General features: G+C 45.5%; 1 protein-coding gene across 2 annotated transcripts; it reads right to left on the bottom strand.

Annotated features, from left to right (window-relative positions):
* Positions 1–10338: 10338 nt before the first annotated feature.
* MRO (maestro) lies at positions 10339–17320 on the bottom strand (the record flags this gene model as incomplete). 2 transcript variants are annotated; one of them, XM_082852954.1, is made up of 6 exons in its annotated part: positions 10339–10392; positions 10955–11062; positions 11919–12074; positions 14548–14730; positions 15796–15942; positions 17222–17320. In XM_082852954.1, 6 exons carry the CDS (start codon positions 17318–17320, stop codon positions 10339–10341), a joined length of 747 nt encoding a protein of 248 aa, XP_082709080.1. The 2 variants fall into 2 exon arrangements, with proteins under 2 accessions (XP_082709080.1, XP_082709081.1); XM_082852955.1 differs by lacking the exon at positions 11919–12074.
* Positions 17321–17966: the final 646 nt, after the last annotated feature.

Raw genomic sequence — 17966 nt, 5'->3', positions numbered from 1 at the left:
TCATCCAGAAGAAGCAACTCCACCTCCACTAAAGTTTTATCATGAGATGGCAGCCATTCAGTCACATCTTCAGGCTCCACTTCTAATTCTAGCTCTCTTGCTGTTTCTACCACATCTGCAGTTACTTCCTCCACTGAAGTCTTAAAACTCTCGAAGTCATCTGTGAGGGTTGGAATCAATTTCTTCCAAACTCTTATTAATGTTCTTAGTGGCGTCTAGAATGGTGAATCCTTTCCAGAAAGTTTTCAATTTACTCTGCCCTGATCCATCAGAGGAATCACTATCTATGGCAGCTATAGCCTTATGAAATGTGTTTCTTTTTTTTTTTGCAGTACGCGGGCCTCTCACTGTTGTGGCCTCTCCCGTTGCAGAGCACAGGCTCTGGACGCGCAGGCCCAGCGGCCATGGCTCACGGGCCCAGCCGCTCCGCGGCATGTGGGATCCTCCCGGACTGGGGCACGAACCCGTGACCCCTGCATCGGCAGGTGGACTCTCAACCACTGCGCCACCAGGGAAGCCCCTGAAATGTGTTTCTTAAAGAATAAGACTTGAAAGTCAAAATCACTCCTTGATCCATGGGCTGCAGAACGGGTGTTTTGTTACCAGGCATGAAAACAACATTAATTTCATTGTACATGGAGCAGCAGAGCTCTTGGGTGACCAGGTGCATTGTCAATGAGCAGTACAACTTTGAAAGGAATCTTTATTTTCTGAGCAATAGGTCTCAACAGTCAGCTTAAAATATCCAGTAAACCATGTTGTAAACAGATGTGCTACCATCCAGGCTTTGTTGTTCCATTTATAGAGCACAGGTAGAGGAAATTTCTCATAATTCTTAAGAGTCTTAGGATTTTCAGAATGATAAATAAGCGTTGGCTTCAACTTAAAGTCACTGGCTGCCATTAGCCCCTAACAAAAGGGTCAGCCTGTCATTTGAAACTTTGAGGCCAGCTATCTCTTTAGCTATGAAGTCCTAGATGGCATCTTCTTCCAATATAGGGAGGGCTGTTTCATCTACATTGAAAACCTGGTGTTTAGTATAGCCACCCACACTGGTTATCTTACCTAGATTTTCTGGTTAATCTGCTGCAGCCTCTATATCAGCACTTGTTGCTTCACCTTGCACTTTGATATTATGGAGACGGCTTCTTCCCTTAAACTCCATGAGCAAACCTCTGCTAGCTTCAAACTTTTCTTCTGCTGCTTCCTTGCCGCTCTCAGCCTTCACAGAATTGCAGAAAGTTAGGGCCTTGCTCTGGATTAGGCCTTGGACTAAAGGAATGTTGGGACTGGTTTGATCTTCTGTTGAGACCACTAAAACTTTCTCCACATCAGCGACAGGCTGTTTCACTTTCTTATTCTTCATGTGTTCACTGGAGTAGCACTCTTCATTTCCTTCAAGAACTTTTTCTTTGCGTTCACAGTGTGGCTAACCGGCCTGAGAGGCCTAGCTTTCGGCCTGTCAGTGCTCTCAACGTGCCTTCTCACTAAACCTAGTCATTTCTAGCTTTTGATTTAAAGTGAGAGATACGTCTTCCTTTCGCTTGAACACTGAAAGGCCACTGTATGGTTATTAATTGGCCTAATTTCAATATTGTTGTGTCTCAGAGAATAGGGAGGCCCAGTGAGAAGGGGAGAGATAAGGGAACAGCCGGATGGTAGAGCAGTCAGAACACACACAACATTTATTTAAGTTTGTCGTCTTATATGGGCACGTTTGTGACCCCTCCGAATCAGTTACAATAGTAACAACATAGATCACTGATCACAGATCACCATAACAAATATAATCCTGAAAAAGTTTAAAATATTTAGAGAATTAATGTGACACAGAGATGTGACACAGAGACACGCAGTGAGCAAATGCTATTGGAAAAATGGCACTCGTGGGCTTCCTCAACGCAGGGTTGCCACAAACCTTCAATTTGTAAAAACTGCAGTATCTGGGAAAGGCGATAAAACGAAGCACAATAAAACGAGGTACGCCTGAAAACAGACTTAACTGTGTATATTCCATTATCAAGATAATATCCTTTCTTTGTTTACTGGTAGCTAATAAGAAGCAACACATAAATAAAATAGGTTAACCATCTAAACAAGTAAACTATGTTTAATACAGGAAATTAGATTTGCTCCCTTATGTCATAAAGTTTTTGTTTAGGGAATTGAATTCGTTTGCTAAGGTTGTAAGATGAGCTCACTAGTGAATTAATTTAACCCAGCGTTCTGCACATGGCGTGGATTTTATTGCTGGTCAGAAAATCCCCAATTCCTGGGTTCGTTTTTCTCAGGCTTATAAGGGTCTAATAAATAAACTGTCACTCTAGCAGCCTTTAAATCTAAACAGATTGAAACTTTTATTTTTCCTTAACAGAGTCATAAATGTTTTGAGTTAAATTTGATCCCAATATTTGAGTGATCCAAAAGAAAATCGCCATGATTTCTGAACATTACTCTTCCTATCATATAGAAAAGGTTTGGGTGTAACTAAATTGTACAAAATAGATCCGTGTTGAACTTGTAAATGGAATCCCCTTTCACAGAGTAACAGGGGTACTTGTTATCTGGCAAAGCATGTTGATGTAAAGCGATGTGGTGTACCTAATTTTACTGTTTTTATATTTTTAAGATTTTTATATATGGATTTTTGAGGGGGGGGGCTGCGTCAGGTCTTAGTTGCAGCTCGTGGGCTTCTCTCTAGTTGTCGTGTGTGGGCTCCAGAGCTCACAGGCTCTCTAGTTGCAGCACACAGGCTCTCTAGTTGTGGCTTGCGGGCTCCAGAACACGTGGGCTCAGTAGTTGCAGCACGCGGGCTTAGTTGCCCCATGGCATGCGGGATCTTAGTTCCCCGACCAGAGATCGAACCTGCTTCCCCTGTATTGGAAGGCGGATTCTTAACCACTGGACCACCACGGAAGTCCCGATTGTTTGTTATTTTTAAATAGAAACCTGTGTTAATATTGTATTTCATTCTTTCCACCGCTTTTCCTTGTATAAATAGGCTACAATAATGAGTGGCTACCATGTAAATAACACCTCATCTTGGGGTAACATTTTACAGTTTACACAGACTATCTCATTTGATCATCAGAATATCTTGTGTGGTGAGTTTCCCTCCCACTTCACAGATGAAGGAACGGAGGCTCTGAGAGATTATGTGACTTGCTGAAGGCAATAAGCCAGTAGGTGACAAAGTCAGGGTGCAGGTCTTCTGTTGCCAAGTCCTGTGTCCTTCCAGTGCACATGATGTCACATTTGGGAATCAAGTTTCTCTCTTTCTCCAGGGAGGCTATATCTGCTGATGTAGTCAATATAAGCACGTGGAAAGCTGTGGACTTCTGGTCATATTGTTGCTCTGGCAGAGGCTTGTGCCTCTAGTAGCACGGGTTAAGAAATGACATTTTAAATCTCTGATCTACATTTCTGAAAAACACTTCTTCTTGCAGGGAGACATTTGGGCCATTTCCTGGTTAACATTTGCAAAGTGCTGCAGGAAACTCATTAGCTTGAAAGGAACATGATTACAGCAGTCACATTTGGAAACAGAAGGTAAGGCGTTAATTATTAACAAGAGATCACTCCCAAGATACAGCACAGAATGATTAACAGAGCTGTTAGGACAGAATGAAGGGAGCCCTTGAAGCTATCTCTGGAGGAAGAAAAGACACAAGAAAAGGCCCACCTCCTGCTCTGAGCAGTCACAGCACCCCAGCAAGAGCCCAGTGGAAAAGAACAACTTGCTATTCTTATTCAGTTACGATTCTTTCTTATTAAGATGCATTAAGCCATTCCAACACCTACAAGGTGACAGATTCAGGCTTGGTTGAGGCACCAGCATTTGCAATTCAATAAACTCAACCATCTTCACTGAATATGGGTGGTGGGCCAGGCTCAAAGCTACAGTCTTGGGGGCCTCGTGAGCAGCAGGATGCACAGCTACCCCTGGGGCTCCAGTCATTCACTGGGGAGAATTGGGATGAGACTCACACCCCCATACTCCAGACCAGAGTGGGCCTTGCTGAAGACCTGGGTGCCTTCAGAAAGAGAAGGAACAATATCTGGAGAGCTGGTTGCAGGTGAGGAGCAAAATTACCTAGAGTTTCCAGAGCACCTTCTATAAGCCAGATTTGTTACCGAGTCCAAGCTCGCTCTGCTTGCTGCACGACAGGCCAATAAACCGGAAGACGAGGTGTTGAGGCCAGGAATAGCGACTCTATTCGGAAAGCTAGGCATCTGAAAAGATGGCAGACTAATATCCTAGAGTACCATCTTATCGAGGTATGGATGCCAGTTTCCTTTATAGAACAGAGAGGGGGAGGAGGTGAGGAAGTGAAGGGAAAAGGCCATTAGTCTTGCAAAATATCTCTTGGCTTGGCCAGCATCAGGGAGGGGATGTGTTAATTTCTTCTTTTCTGCAGCCACTCACAGGTGGGCACTGTCAGAAAGTCTCCCTGTGAGCTGAACAAAGGCACTTTAGTTTAACATTCAGGCAGACGGGCAGGGTTCCCCTAGGCATGACATTATTTATGCCAACAGCTATAGACAACATCATTTTAGTGATTATGGTAACAAAAAGTAACAGAGAGCAAAGGTTAAATGTAAAAGAAACAGATCCAACATGGAGTCAGATTTTGTTCTTCCCTGTTACACAAGCACTGTGTGAAGTGCTCAGTGTTATTTAATTGAATATTTGTAGCACAGCAACTCTTTGAGTTGAGTTATTGTGTCCATTTCAGAGATCAGCAAACTGAGGCTTGTTGCCCTGGCTTACCCAGAGTCACATGGGTAAGTGGCAGAGCCAGATTCACACTGGGAGGGGGGGCAGGAGGGTGGCTAATTCCAGGCCCCATCCTCCCAACTGCTTTGTTCTCCCTCGGAAGAAGAAGGGCATTTGGAATCAGCCCAGGGAATGGTGGGTGGAAACAAGGACATGGAGGGTGAAGTATTCAGGAAGTAGGAATTTAAGAAGAGCCAAGGGAAATTAGAGGTTGCTGTCTCTGAAGAGTCTTATATGTCAGGCTTGGAAGTCTGTGCTTAACTTGGTAAATAACAGGGGCCTTTGAATATCAAACCATCTCTCCTCAGTAAATTGGGATGTATTGGGTTTATCTAGAACCCAAGGATTTTCTAAGAACATTTAACACATAAATAAATATAGAAACAAGAGCCTTATTCTCCTATGGTCAGACTGGAAGAATGGAAATTCAGTATCATCAATACCCTGATAATTACCCATAAGCCCTTTCACTTGTCAACAAGTTATGTCATCAACAAGTTAAAACAAAAATGCCACGAAAGGGGACTTCCCCGGTGGTCCAGCAGTAAAAGAATCTGCCTTCTAATACAGGGGATGCAGGTTTGATCCCTGGTCAGAGAACAAAGATCCCACAGGCCGTGGGGCAACTAAGTCCCTGCTCCACAACTACTGAGCTCGCGCACCTCAACTAGAGCCCGCGTGCCTCAAACTACAGAGCCCATACGCTCTGGAGCCCCTGCACCACAACTAGAGAGAGAAAACCCGCATGCCACAACTAGAGAGAAGCCTGAGCACCACAATGAAGAGACTGCACGCCGCAACCAAAGATCCGCATGCCTCAACCAAGATCCCGTGTGCAGCAATTAAGACCCGACGCAGCCAAAAAATAAAGAAAAAAAAATGCCCCAAAAGGACAAAGGCAAACACATACTACTTGAGAGTGAACAATAACCATCCCAAGCTTTCCAAAATATATCACGTTACACACCAATAGGCATTTAATTTTTACCTTTAATTTTAAAAGAGCATTTAATTTTGACCTTTAATTTTAAAAGAGCATTTTGGCATGTGTTTTATGATTGTAAAAGTAATACATGCTTATTGCAGAAAACTTGGAAAATATAGAAGAGCAGAAATATGTGTCTGCCTTTTTACCAACACTACCTGCTGGCTCTCCTACTCGGCTGCCCATTCCTCTTCACAAACCACACTCTAGTGTTCTTATAACATGTAAAGCACTCCCTCAATTACTCTCCAGGATTCTGTTCACACCAATGACCAGTACTGATCACACTTGTTACGTCCTCAACTTCCTTCTGTGTCTTTTTCTCTCCCTCCTCCTTTCCCTTTAAAAAGACCGATTTCATGAGTGACCTGAAAGCAGGGACCAAGTTTTATGCACACCCCTCCCTGACCACTTAGCATGGTAGCACTTGAACTTTCCTTTCTCTTTCATTCATTCAACTGTCCTATGTCTAGTGTTTCAAAGTAAGAAATGTCAAAGCATTGTCTTTAGGTTGGCATTCAAATTAAAAGGCATCTCATGGGGGAAGAAAAACTTTAAATACATAAGCATAAAAGTAACCTGTAAATTGGTTATAAGGAGAGAAATGATCACCCTCACTTGTCAAAACGGGCTCCTCCCAAGGGGCAATAGCTTCAGATGACTTTCTGGCTTTTCCCCCCAATCAACATTCATTTACTAGCACCTACTGAGCACCTTTGAGGTCATATAGGAGATGCAAAAATATACAAGATGGGGCACAACCTTTAGCAGCTTCAGTCTAACGGAGGGGGAAAAGACCTGTAGGTTAAAAAACTTTCAAATGAGGTAAAACATGTTAAGTGGCAGAAGATTGCTAGAATATTCTGAGCATTCCGAGATGCGAGTTCTTCCCTGATTGAGGGGATCAGGCATCTGACCCAGGTCTTGGAGTAGGGACAAGAAATACACGCGAGATGTGCGTGTGTGTACGTGTGAGTGTGCCTGGGTGTGGGAGTGAAGGGATTCGAAGCAGAAAGTACAGACTGAGCAAAGGCAGGGAACCTAAGAGACCCAGCAGTGTTTAGGGAAGAGATGGGCCAAACTTCACTGAAGCAAAGAGAGTAACAGAAGAAAAAGCTGGAAGGGAAGCATGTGAGCCCATGGCTGAGAGCCCAGAATGGCAAACTAATGTTTGGACTCTATCCCCACTAGTTTGGAACTATTCAGTCATTTAGCAAATGTTTCCTTATCATCTGCTATGTGCTGGGTGCTGGGATAGATACAGTGAGATACGGAAATAAAAACAAGGCATGGGCCCTTGCTCTCCATGTTGACATTCCATGACGACATAACTTTCTAGAAGTATAAACTCAAAGAGGACTTAGTAAGAGCAAAACAAAACTGGCCAAAAGACAACACTAGTGACGAGGAATTTTTTTTTTTTTTTGGTTACTTATTGCTGAGTGACAAACTATCCCAAAAGTTAGTGACTTAAAATAACACTCACTTGATTACTTACTCACAATTCTGCAATTTGGGATGGGCTTGATGGAGACAGCTGGTCTCTTCCACATGATGACAGCTGGAGTAGCTTGAACGACTGGGGTCTGGCTGGAACGGCCAACTTGTGTCATATGTCTGGGTCTCAGACCTCACCATGGGTTGGTGTTGGGCTGTACCCCGCGGCCTGCAAGCCTTGTAGTTGCCCAGCCTTGAGGCCAAAGAAAGAGCCTGGAGACAGCGGTGGGGACGTTTATTGCACAGGGGGATCTTACACAAAGGGTCCTGGAGCAACACCCCACCGTGTGCGGCAGACTCCAGGCAGGACATGCCAGCAGTCTCGCTACTCAGGGGAGAAGGAGGCTACTATTTATAGGCGGAATTGACATCAGGTGGGCTCATTGGTTACCAGGGGCTAATTAAGCCCTATAATTAAGAGGATTGGATAGTCATGTGAGTGAAGCAGGGTCTGGCCGAGCAGGGCATGTACAGAGAGCAAGAGAAGAGCCATCCTGAGTGGCTGAACCGTATTGTTGGGTTCCTCAGTTCTCCTCCACTTGGCATCTCTGGGTGGTTCGCTTGGTCTTCCTTCCAAAATGGAGACTTCAGACATTCTTCTTCATTTCTGGTAGTCTGGCTTCTTACATGGCAGCTGGCTTAACCCAGACTGCAAAAGAGGAAGCTGTTGGGCTCTTAAAGCATAGCCTAGAACTAGCACATGGTGCTTCCAGAACATGCTAATGGTTAAAGCAGGTCCCAAAGCCAGCCCAGATCTGAGGGGAGAGATTTACACAAGGACATGAGTATCAGGAGGCATGATTCATTGGAGGCCACCAAAGCAACAGTCTACCACACGTCTTAAAGTCAAATAATTCAACAGCGTCTTCCACACTTTTAATCAACTGAGGGGCATTCAGTGCACAGATGTTTGTACTCTAGGGCATGTAACCTGCCTGCCCCACTCTACCCCTACCTTTTTGAATGCTGGCAGAATGCAGTCATTTCTCACACCACTTACTGATCACTTACTAGAACTGCATCAGATTCTAGAACAAACCAACCTTGTGACATAGTTTCAAACAGGCCAACATCTAGGAAGGAAGAGGGCTGTTAGCTCAGAAGCATCTCACCAGCTCATTCCTGAGCCTGGGTCACTCCCAAGAGCTCCTGGTCAAGTACCCAAGCTTCAAAACAGGAAGAAAGAAACCCCATTCATGTCTGGCTCCAAGTGCCCCTTCGGCCACCTCCCACATCCCGTCTCTTCTAGGACACACCTCGCCCCTCATCTGTGTTACATGGTCCTGTCTCTGGAGAGCTACGGCAGAAACACTGAGCTCCTCGCTCTCAAACTGACATTAAGATCCCTCTGTAGCATGTGTGACCTTCTTGTGTTTTCCATTTTCAATACTGGACATAGTTGTTCCAGGTATGACCCAAACACCAAGTTCAGTGGTAGTAACAGGATTTCCAGGAGAAGCTTGGGTAGCAATCTGGTTGGAGGGAAGGTGAGAGGGACTATGAGAGATTTCTTGAAACTTTTTATAAGAGTAATGTGACCCTACTTATAACTAGGATTGATCACCCCAAAATTGACATAAGAGCCAAGACATGATTAATAAAAATATACACTTAGCTCACAAATTAAATAAAAATGTGTACTTAGTACATACAAAAGTGAAAGTTAGTTAACTGAGTCAAACAGAAGAGCAGAAGTGGCGGGTGTTTAAAATTTCTTTTATTTTTGTACATTTTTAACCATCCGTCAATTATTCCATAACAAGGCAGTATCACACGATGACTGAACGTAGGCTCCAGAAATCAGGGTTTGAATTCCAGCTCCATCAATTACTGGTCATCTTGGTCAATTTCCCTGTGCCTTAGTTTTCTCATCTACACAATGAGGGTAGTAATAGTACCTTTCTCACAGCTTGCTGTGAGTATTAAGTAATACTCCCAAAGCGCTTAGAGAGTGCCCAGTAAACTACAAACATTCTTAATGTATGTTATTCATTATTATTATTCCACACATTACCATTAACTTGAGGTTTTTCAACACATGGTCATCGATTTTTTTCTCTTTATTAATTCTTGTTTGGAATGATCTTGGAGGCACTGACTGTTGAAGATGATAAGAAGCTAATGATCCCCCTCCACACCAACGTCTTGGTACCTTGGCCAACTTTAAATAGGTCTCACCAAGAAAAGGTGTTGGGCTTCCCTGGTGGCGCAGTGGTTCAGAGTCCACCTGCCAATCCAGGGGACACGGGTTCGTGCCCCTGTCTGGGAAGATCCCACATGCCGCAGAGCGGCTGGGCCCGTGAGCCATGGCCACTGAGCCTGAGCATCCGGAGCCTGTGCTCCACAACGGGAGAGGCCACAACAGTGAGAGGCCCACGTACCGCAAAAAAAAAAAAAAAAAAAAAAAAGATGTTATTAGCAAATGGCAAAGTATCAATAGCAGATAAAAAAAAAAACAAAAAAATACACTTCAGGTAGTAGTTATTCTCCTAAGCCTTAGAAATTAAAAGTAAAATTAAAAATAAAAATTGGTGGGCTTCCCTGGTAGCGCAGTGGTTGAGAGTCCACCTGCCAATGCAGGGAACGCGGGTTCGTGCCCCGGTCCGGGAAGATCCCACATGCCGTGGAGCGGCTGGGCCCGTGAGCCATGGCCGCTGAGCCTACGCGTCTGGAGCCTGTGCTCCGCAACGGGAGAGGCCACAACAGTGAGAGGCCTGCGTACCACAAAAAAATAAAAAATAAAAAATAAAATAAATAAAAATTGGTGACAGAGATATCCTTAAGAAGAAAATAGCTGAGAAATAAGCACTGAATCTACATATACTTTAAATGTTTTAAAGTATGCACCTTCTCATCAAATTTCTGTGGGGAGAAAATGAGACATATAAAAGCTATTTAGAATGTACTTTGGGTGTAATTATACAATTCCACAGTATTATTTTTTGCCATCAATTGCTCTCCCAACACCCCCTTTTCTATCATAATCACAAGAAGCAGCAGAAGTATCCAAAGAGTTAAAAGGGGGAATATCAGCCCCCAGCAATGTGTTCACTGGAACCATTTCCCTGCTGCTCTGTGTTTACAGGATTTTATTTGCATAGAAGAACTGCAGGAGCTCTGGATGATAGTGGCTCTGAAAGAAATTGGCAAAGGGACACGTGAGGAAGGGAGTCAGTAAACCTCCTTGACTCTAGAACGAGCAGACAGTTGTCAAAGGCAGAGCATGAGGATAAACAATCTTCAGATTCTCAGTGGAGGAGGCATCATTATCCAAATGATGATCTAAACCGCCAATATATTTCACCCAATGATCTCAACTGGAATTGTCAATATACTTCACCCAATGATCTAAGCTGGAACTGTCAATATATTTCACCCAACGATCTAAGCTGGAACTGTCAATTTATTTCACCCAACGATCTAAGCTGGAACTGTCGATATATTTCACCCAACGATCTAAGCTGGAACTGTCGATATATTTCACCCAATGATCTAAGCTGGAACTGCCAATATATTTTATGCATAATCCTCTGGGTGTTTTGCCATGTACATCGCATTATGGGTCAATTACAGTTGAAACATACTTGGTCTGAGTCGTTTTAGGGGGTAACTCCCTGATGTGCCCAGCCACCTTCTGCATTAACACTGGGAGGGCAGGGAACCTGGGAGAACCTCTCCTGCCCTTGCTCACTCACCAGCTGCCGGCAGAGTTTAGGGTTCCTTTGGTCCTCTTCACTCTGGAAGCTGTAGTCCTTCCTTTGTCTCAGATACGGAGAACAGGCTCGAAAAGTTGTTTTGCAAGCCTGAGAGAAATAATATTACCATCTTATTGTCAAAAATGTTAGAGAGTTTTATAATCCCAAGCAAGGAAAAGTGTTGCACCCAATCTGTGGTCTGGGGGCCACTAAGAGTGAAAGTAACTTCCAGGAAGTTTGAAAACTTGAATCTTAAAGAATTTATGCTTATAAAACGACCATGTCTATACTTTGGGGCTGGTGGGGAGGGCAAAGCTTTACACTTTATCACAGCCCTTATTGTCTCATCAAAAGTAGTGCTGGATTCCTAAATTCAATCTCAACCTTTCTGTCCCTCTCTCTCTCGCCCTCCCTCATGCGTGACCTTAAAGAAGGCAGGTGATTTGGTGGAACCTTTGCTCCTGGTGGTTTTGAAACACTCACCTGCTCCAAAGCAGCCCTGAGGTTGATCCAACCCGGTTAGGACACATTTTCTCCAAGAATAACACAAAAGCTTCATAGGAAACTAAGAAGCCAAGGGTGGGAAATCTGTACCAGGTGCAGTGACAAAAGCTAACTGGGCATGAATAAATCTCCTCTGATAGGAGGTGCTGCCCCACGGAGCAAGCAGCACCTCCCTGCCCCCACCCGCTACCCCCATTAACCTGAGTGTATCTGGCATTTGACAGGTGCTGGGACCGGGCAAGTGGGGCAAGAGCAAATGGAAAACAACACTCCTGCTCAGAGAGAGATTAGCCATCGACGAGGCACTTTCTCCAGGATTCACATGGATACACGGCTGAGTGTCCGTAACTGAACTGGCAGGAACTGAGGGCCTGGCATCTCCACGCGGCAGGGCTGCATTCCAACTCCCTTGAGGAATGGCATTGAGGTTTCATGCTGTTGGCTAGAGTCACGGACTCACCTTGGCAACCTGGGGATTCCTATCCTGTAAATGGCTCAGGAGAGAATCCTGAGTCTGCTTCACCTGACGGGTGAAAAATCTCTTCCATTTCCACCCAGCAAAGGCAGCCAGTTGCCCAAACAAGACAAAGGCCGAGTATCTCAGGCTGTCATTCTCCTGTGGGTCCCCCGTGAACAGAACAAGAAACCTCGGGTCAGTGCCAAAAGGCAGCTGCATCAGAGAACAGCACAGCCCTGGTCCCTTGCTGCATGTTACAGGTGGGACATCAGATCCAGTCTATGGCACTCAGCCAGCCGGGCTCCGGGACAGAGCGGAGACGGGCTGAGTCTTCAGTGAACCTCTTCTTCAGCAGACGAGAGGGTTAGACTGGGGGCTCACTGGTGCTACTCCCAGCTTCCCAGCTTTTTTCTTCATTATTTAACATTTTGGAGATTGATTATATTTACTTGGTTCGAAATTCAAAATAACCAAAAATGTTTACAAAAAAGTAAGTCTCCCTTCCTACACCTCTCCACCCGCCACCAAATTTCCCTCCCCACAAAGTCATAAATTTTGTGTGATTCCTCCAAAAAATAAAGAAGAAAAAAATGAAATATATATTACATAGCCCTTTCCCACATTTTTAAACCAATGGATGTGGACCATCCCACTGTTATACACCTTGATTTTTCACCATTCTCTCTGGGAGCTCTTTCCATGTCAATACGTAAAGGGATTTTTTGGGGCTGCACCCTAATTCATTCGACCCATCCCCTGCTTACTACTTCCAGCATGTTTGCCAGGCCATCTCTCTTTACCCTGGTCTGAGTTTCTCCCACCTGCAGCAGAAATAACAATTCTGTTTCTTCCCTGACGCCCTGCCAGCTCTCCCTGTTTTGGGTCTGATTCGCTGGTTTGTCCCTGACTGCAAGTCAGTGGCTTCAGCCCTTCCTCCCTCTCCCAGGGGAGCTGTCTGGTCCGAGTATCTCCCTGCCCAGTTAGGGAGACAGAGGCTCAGGGCATTTCAGTGATTCACCTAGAGTCACACCATCAGGGAACAGCGAACCAGGGTAGCAACTCAGCCTCCTGACTCATGGTGAAGGGATTTTTATATCAGTGTTTCTTGATCTTGTCCAGCTCCAAGTGAACCAGAAGGGACTGGTCTGGGACAGGCCTCCTCACCTAGAAATGGGGGTCACAGACACTCAGCAAGAGTGGAGACCACTGATCATCTTCTGAAGTATTTAAAACAATTTTTTAGCACACATGACACATACAGAAACTGCTTTCGTGTTGCACTTTCTTCACTGTTCTACGTGTGTGTGTGTATGTGTTTAATTGTATGTGTTTAATTCAATTCAACTAGCACTTATTGAGACCTAACTCTACCTGAAGCATGACCCTAATGCTGTGAGATGTACAGAGATGTGTAAGGGGTTGCCTGTCCCCCTGGGAGTCTGACAATCATGTGATGGGGCACAGCCCAGGCAGGCAGTGAAGAACTCTATGACAGGGATACAAACTGTCAGAAACAGCTCCCCACAAGTATTCCCAGGTTTCACCATGCCAAGGAGTTCCTGATCAAACACTACCGTCGACCTGGGTTTAAAAAATACTTGCATGGCAAACAAGCCCTGGCCGTTAAGATGACGCCTCCAGAGAGATTTAGAGACGCTTGCCTGGAGATATCTGCTTATATTCCAGGGAGGTGGAGTAGAGACCTTCCTCTCCCAGCCCCAGAGAGGGCCGGTTTACATCCCAGAGCAAAGGCCTCTCTGCCTCTCTGAGCGGAAGGAGAGGCAAATGTCCCAGCAGCTCCTCTATATGCTCCAAGTTTTATAATTTCGAGGTTTCTCTTCCTCCCGTGAGGGGCAGGCACCTCGCTTTCGCTGGGTTACTCCCGGGGAATTAGGTGTTGGGAACTCACGCAAGACGCTCTGCGAGTAAATGCAAGTTCCCTGTCGCTCTGTTCCCCGTTCTAAAGGTCTTATCTTTCTGTGTGTGTGTGTGTGTGTGTGTGTGTGTGTGTGTGTGTGTGTGTGTGTGTGTGTAACTGGGGTAAGCTAACTGATTAGCTTCTCAGTCCTCGCGTTTTCTGTATCTGTGCACTTTTTGCTCTACCTGCCTTGTCACCCGGCAGTTAAGAGTGCAGGCCCTGGGCAAAGGGCCTGGCTTCATATCCACTTACCGGCTCTGTGAACCGTGGGCAAGTTACCTAACCTTTCTAGGCCTTCGTTTCCTCCGCTATAAAGTGAAGATAACAGTGCCTGCCTCACAGGGTTATTGGGAAGATTAGATGAGACAATCCATGTAGATTGCCCAGCACTGTGCCTGGTACACAGTAAGGGTTCACTAAGTGCAAGCTACTCTTACTGTTACATTTATAAGAGAGCGTTGAGTACACATGAGCATCACCATCAGCAGTGTACATGTACTCACTGCTCCATGACAGTGAAAACTCCTTGCAGAGCGGTGATGAAATCCTACATGTCTTTATATGTCGTCCATAACCCCCAGCACGGTACCAATCTCTCAACAAGATTTCTTAATAAATAGTGAACAATAGAGGCCTTGTTTCCTGAGCAACACACCAACCAGGGCTCACATTTGACTTTAAGAACCTGGAATCATCCTGCGTTGTCTCACTTACATCATCTAACAAAGTCCTGGTCCGAAGGGTGATGTCTATGAAGAAGGAGCCAAAGCCTTTCCCCTGGATCTTGCCCAGCATGATGGTCAGGGTCTTCAGGCTCTCGTGGATGACTTCAGAACTCATGGGGTCATACAGTCCATGCACCAGCAGGTCCAGGACCATCATTTTATACTTTCTCACCTGTTACCAAGGTTTGGAAAGCATTAGCAGCACAGGAGTTGCTCCCCATGAGTTGAAAAGTGTCTCCACTCCTAATCTTCCAATAACCCGGGACTTGGACTAAGAGGCCGTGGCTTTCTTCAGCACCTGCTGCCACAACTCTCAGCAAAGTACAAATGCTTCCGTTAACCCGACCCAAGAGCCCAATTTGGTCTTGGAAGGAGAGCAGTCTGCAGCATGGCCTATGGGTAGGTGAGGCTGGGGAGGGCCCGTCAAGGAGGGTGGTGGACCTGGACGATCTAGCGATCTGGGTGTATTGGGTACCTTTACAGGGGATAAGGCAAAATGGTCGCTTAAGTTTACAGATGCTGAAGGAAGAGGTGGGGAAAACATCTTTTACTAAACAAGCATTGATTATTAGAAAAATTAAATTCACTGGAGGGTGATGTCCAGCTGTGTGTTAATCCTTCCTGCAGCTCTGTTTCCCAAGGCTGATGGTCCTGAGGTGTGATGACCCTAAGATGACCCCAAATGAGTCATGTGTGCCTTTGTACAATCTCCTTCCCTTGAGTGTGTAAGGAGCCAGTGACTTGCTTGTGGCCTCTCAAACATGACAGTGGTGACGGACATCATTCCCATGGTTCCCTTACATTATATGAGACTCCATCTAGCAGACAGGAGTGGGAGACACTCTCCCACTGGCCGTGAAGAAGTGAGCTGCCGTGTTGTGAGAGGGTGGCCTCAAGGAGCTGAGGGCGGCCACTCAGCAAGGAAATAAGGACCTTAGTCCTACAACTGGAAGGAAATGAATTCTCCCAACAGCCACATGAGCTTGGAAGATGACCCTGAACTTCAGAAAGGAATGCAGTCTGGCCCACACCTTCATGGCAGCCTTGCAAGACCTTGAGTAGGGGATGCAGCTAAGTGGTACCTGGACTCCTGACCCAAGGAAACTGTAAGATAATAAACGCCAGGCCCCTAATGGACTGTCACACAGCAGTAGACAACTAGTACATGAAGCCCCCCATCCCAGTGCTGAGGACTCCAGGCCGTGAGGGCTGGCCAAGTGCCCCCTGCCCTTCCTACCTTGTCTGGGGTCTCACAGGCCATAGTTCCTAGGCTTCTCATTGCCATATGACGCTTTTTAAAACTGGGGTCGCAGGCTCTCTCTGCCAAGTTGAAAGACACATTCTTCAGAGGCTCCTGCTTCTGGAGGCTCAGTTTCCAAGAGACCTGGGTGGCGAGTCAAAAATGTATTGATTTGGGAGTGTTCAGAGTCACACCCTACCCATCGCCAACCCTAATCCCTCCCTCTAAAGAAAATCCTGTGTTGCCCGCTCAATTTTAATCCTTATTTCTCCACCTAAAGACATCTGGATTTTGCTGGGAATATATTAGTTTGATCTACATAATGAAGAAATGGATGGAGGAAGGGGAAAGGGGTGGAGAAAAATAATGCAGAGCTAATGTTGAGGTAGGTTTGGGGGCATTATGGAGAGAGGTGTCTAGGCAGTTGTGGGTGTGACAGAGCTGAGGAAAGGGGGCTTTAGAAGTGTTGATGTGATCTGAGAATAGGGGTCCCTTAAAGAGGACAAGGTAAGCTGTGTTCCTCCTGTCGCAGAGATTCCTTGACCCTTCTCCCTCTCCCAGCCCTTCCCCATTTTTCTGCTCTACTTCGTAGCTAAAGCTTGAAAGACGTGTCTATACTTGCTTTCTTCAGCTGCTCTCCTCCATTCTCCCTTGAACCTTCTGCAATCAGGTTGATGGCATCCATACCCCCTCCCCACCCCCTCTCCCCCAGTGTAGCTAAATCCCAGGGTCAATTCTCAGAGCTCACCTCACTCAGCCTCTCAACAGCATTTGACACAATTAGCAAAGCACATCTACAGGCATTTCAGGGCACCTGACGGATGTCCTACCTCAGAATGCGAGCATCTGAGCAATTAAGATTAGGAAAAGAAATGCATAAATAATGCAAATTGGAAGCGCTGTGTGGCTGATGCAGAAATCTGTACTTCAAGGACTAAACTCTAATTAACTTCAAGGCAAGAGATAGGTTTTTAGAGCATTTAACCCCTGATGCTAGGAAGGTCCTGGTGTTCTGCACATCACAGGACATACCAACATGTCCTGGAGTCAGAACCAAGATCCAGACAAGGTCCAAGAACAAACCACTTCCTCACCATCCTTATTAGTGGGTGGGGGCTGGAGAGGAGACCCACAGCCCTATTTGGTATTCAGGTGATTACCAAGTCTCATCAGTATTTCCGAATATTCACTGCAGTTCATTCTATATTTTTATCATTAAGTTCTCAGCAAGCTAAATTCTTCCCAACTCATCTTCTTGTTATCATATAAACATCCTATTTGTGTTTAAAGAGCTGTCATCAAACTTTTTTCAGGAGAAGGAACCTCAGTAGAAGGAATGGAAGGAACCAAACGAAGGCAGAAGAGCAAGTACACATAGTGGCTGCTGAGCAGGGACATTTGTTCCTAATAATTTGTCTCAGACCTTGGAAAAGAAAGATATCACTGATGTCCTTTTCTTCTTGGGCTGGGCAGTGGGGATGCAAAGGGGCTGGTCCAGCATTCTTTTCTGTGTTTGGTCCATGGAACTAAAAAAGAACAAATCATCATATGAGCCACAGACACTCTTTGAAGCCTCATCATTAACAAGCATCGTCACACAAAGCCCTGTGCCAGGGTGAGAATGAAAAGAAGCCGCATCCCTGAGGCCTCCTCAGGATGTCACCTTGGTGAGCAGATGGAACAGTCGCATCAAAAGATAAAGAGCAACACCAACATCACTGATCATCAGGGAAACGCAAACCAAAACCACAATGAGGGATCACCTCACACCTCTCAGAGTGCACTGTCGGTCAAAGACTGCAGGGGGTTAGGACTTATTTCTTGAGGAACTGGGTGGTGAGCAATGCTCCTTTTTTTATATATAGATCTTTATTGGAGTATAATTGCTTTACAGTGTTGTGTTAGTCGCTGCTGTATAACAAAGTGAATCAGCTATATGTATACATATATCCCCATATCCCCTCCCTCTTGAACCTCCCTCCCACCCTCCTTATTCCACCCCTCTAGGTGGTCACAAAGCACCGAGCTGATCTCCCTGTGCTATGCGGCTGCTTCCCACCAGCCAACTATTTTACATTCAGTAGTGTATATATGTCGATGCTACTCTCACTTCGCCCCAGGTTTGCCCTCCCACCCCATGTCCTCAAGTCCATTTTCTATGTCTACCT

The sequence above is a fragment of the Leucopleurus acutus genome (assembly GCF_964270905.1).
Source record: "Leucopleurus acutus genome assembly, chromosome: 13".
NCBI classification, from domain to species: Eukaryota; Metazoa; Chordata; class Mammalia; order Artiodactyla; family Delphinidae; genus Leucopleurus; species Leucopleurus acutus.
This window is presented reverse-complemented; position numbering and strand designations above follow the sequence as displayed.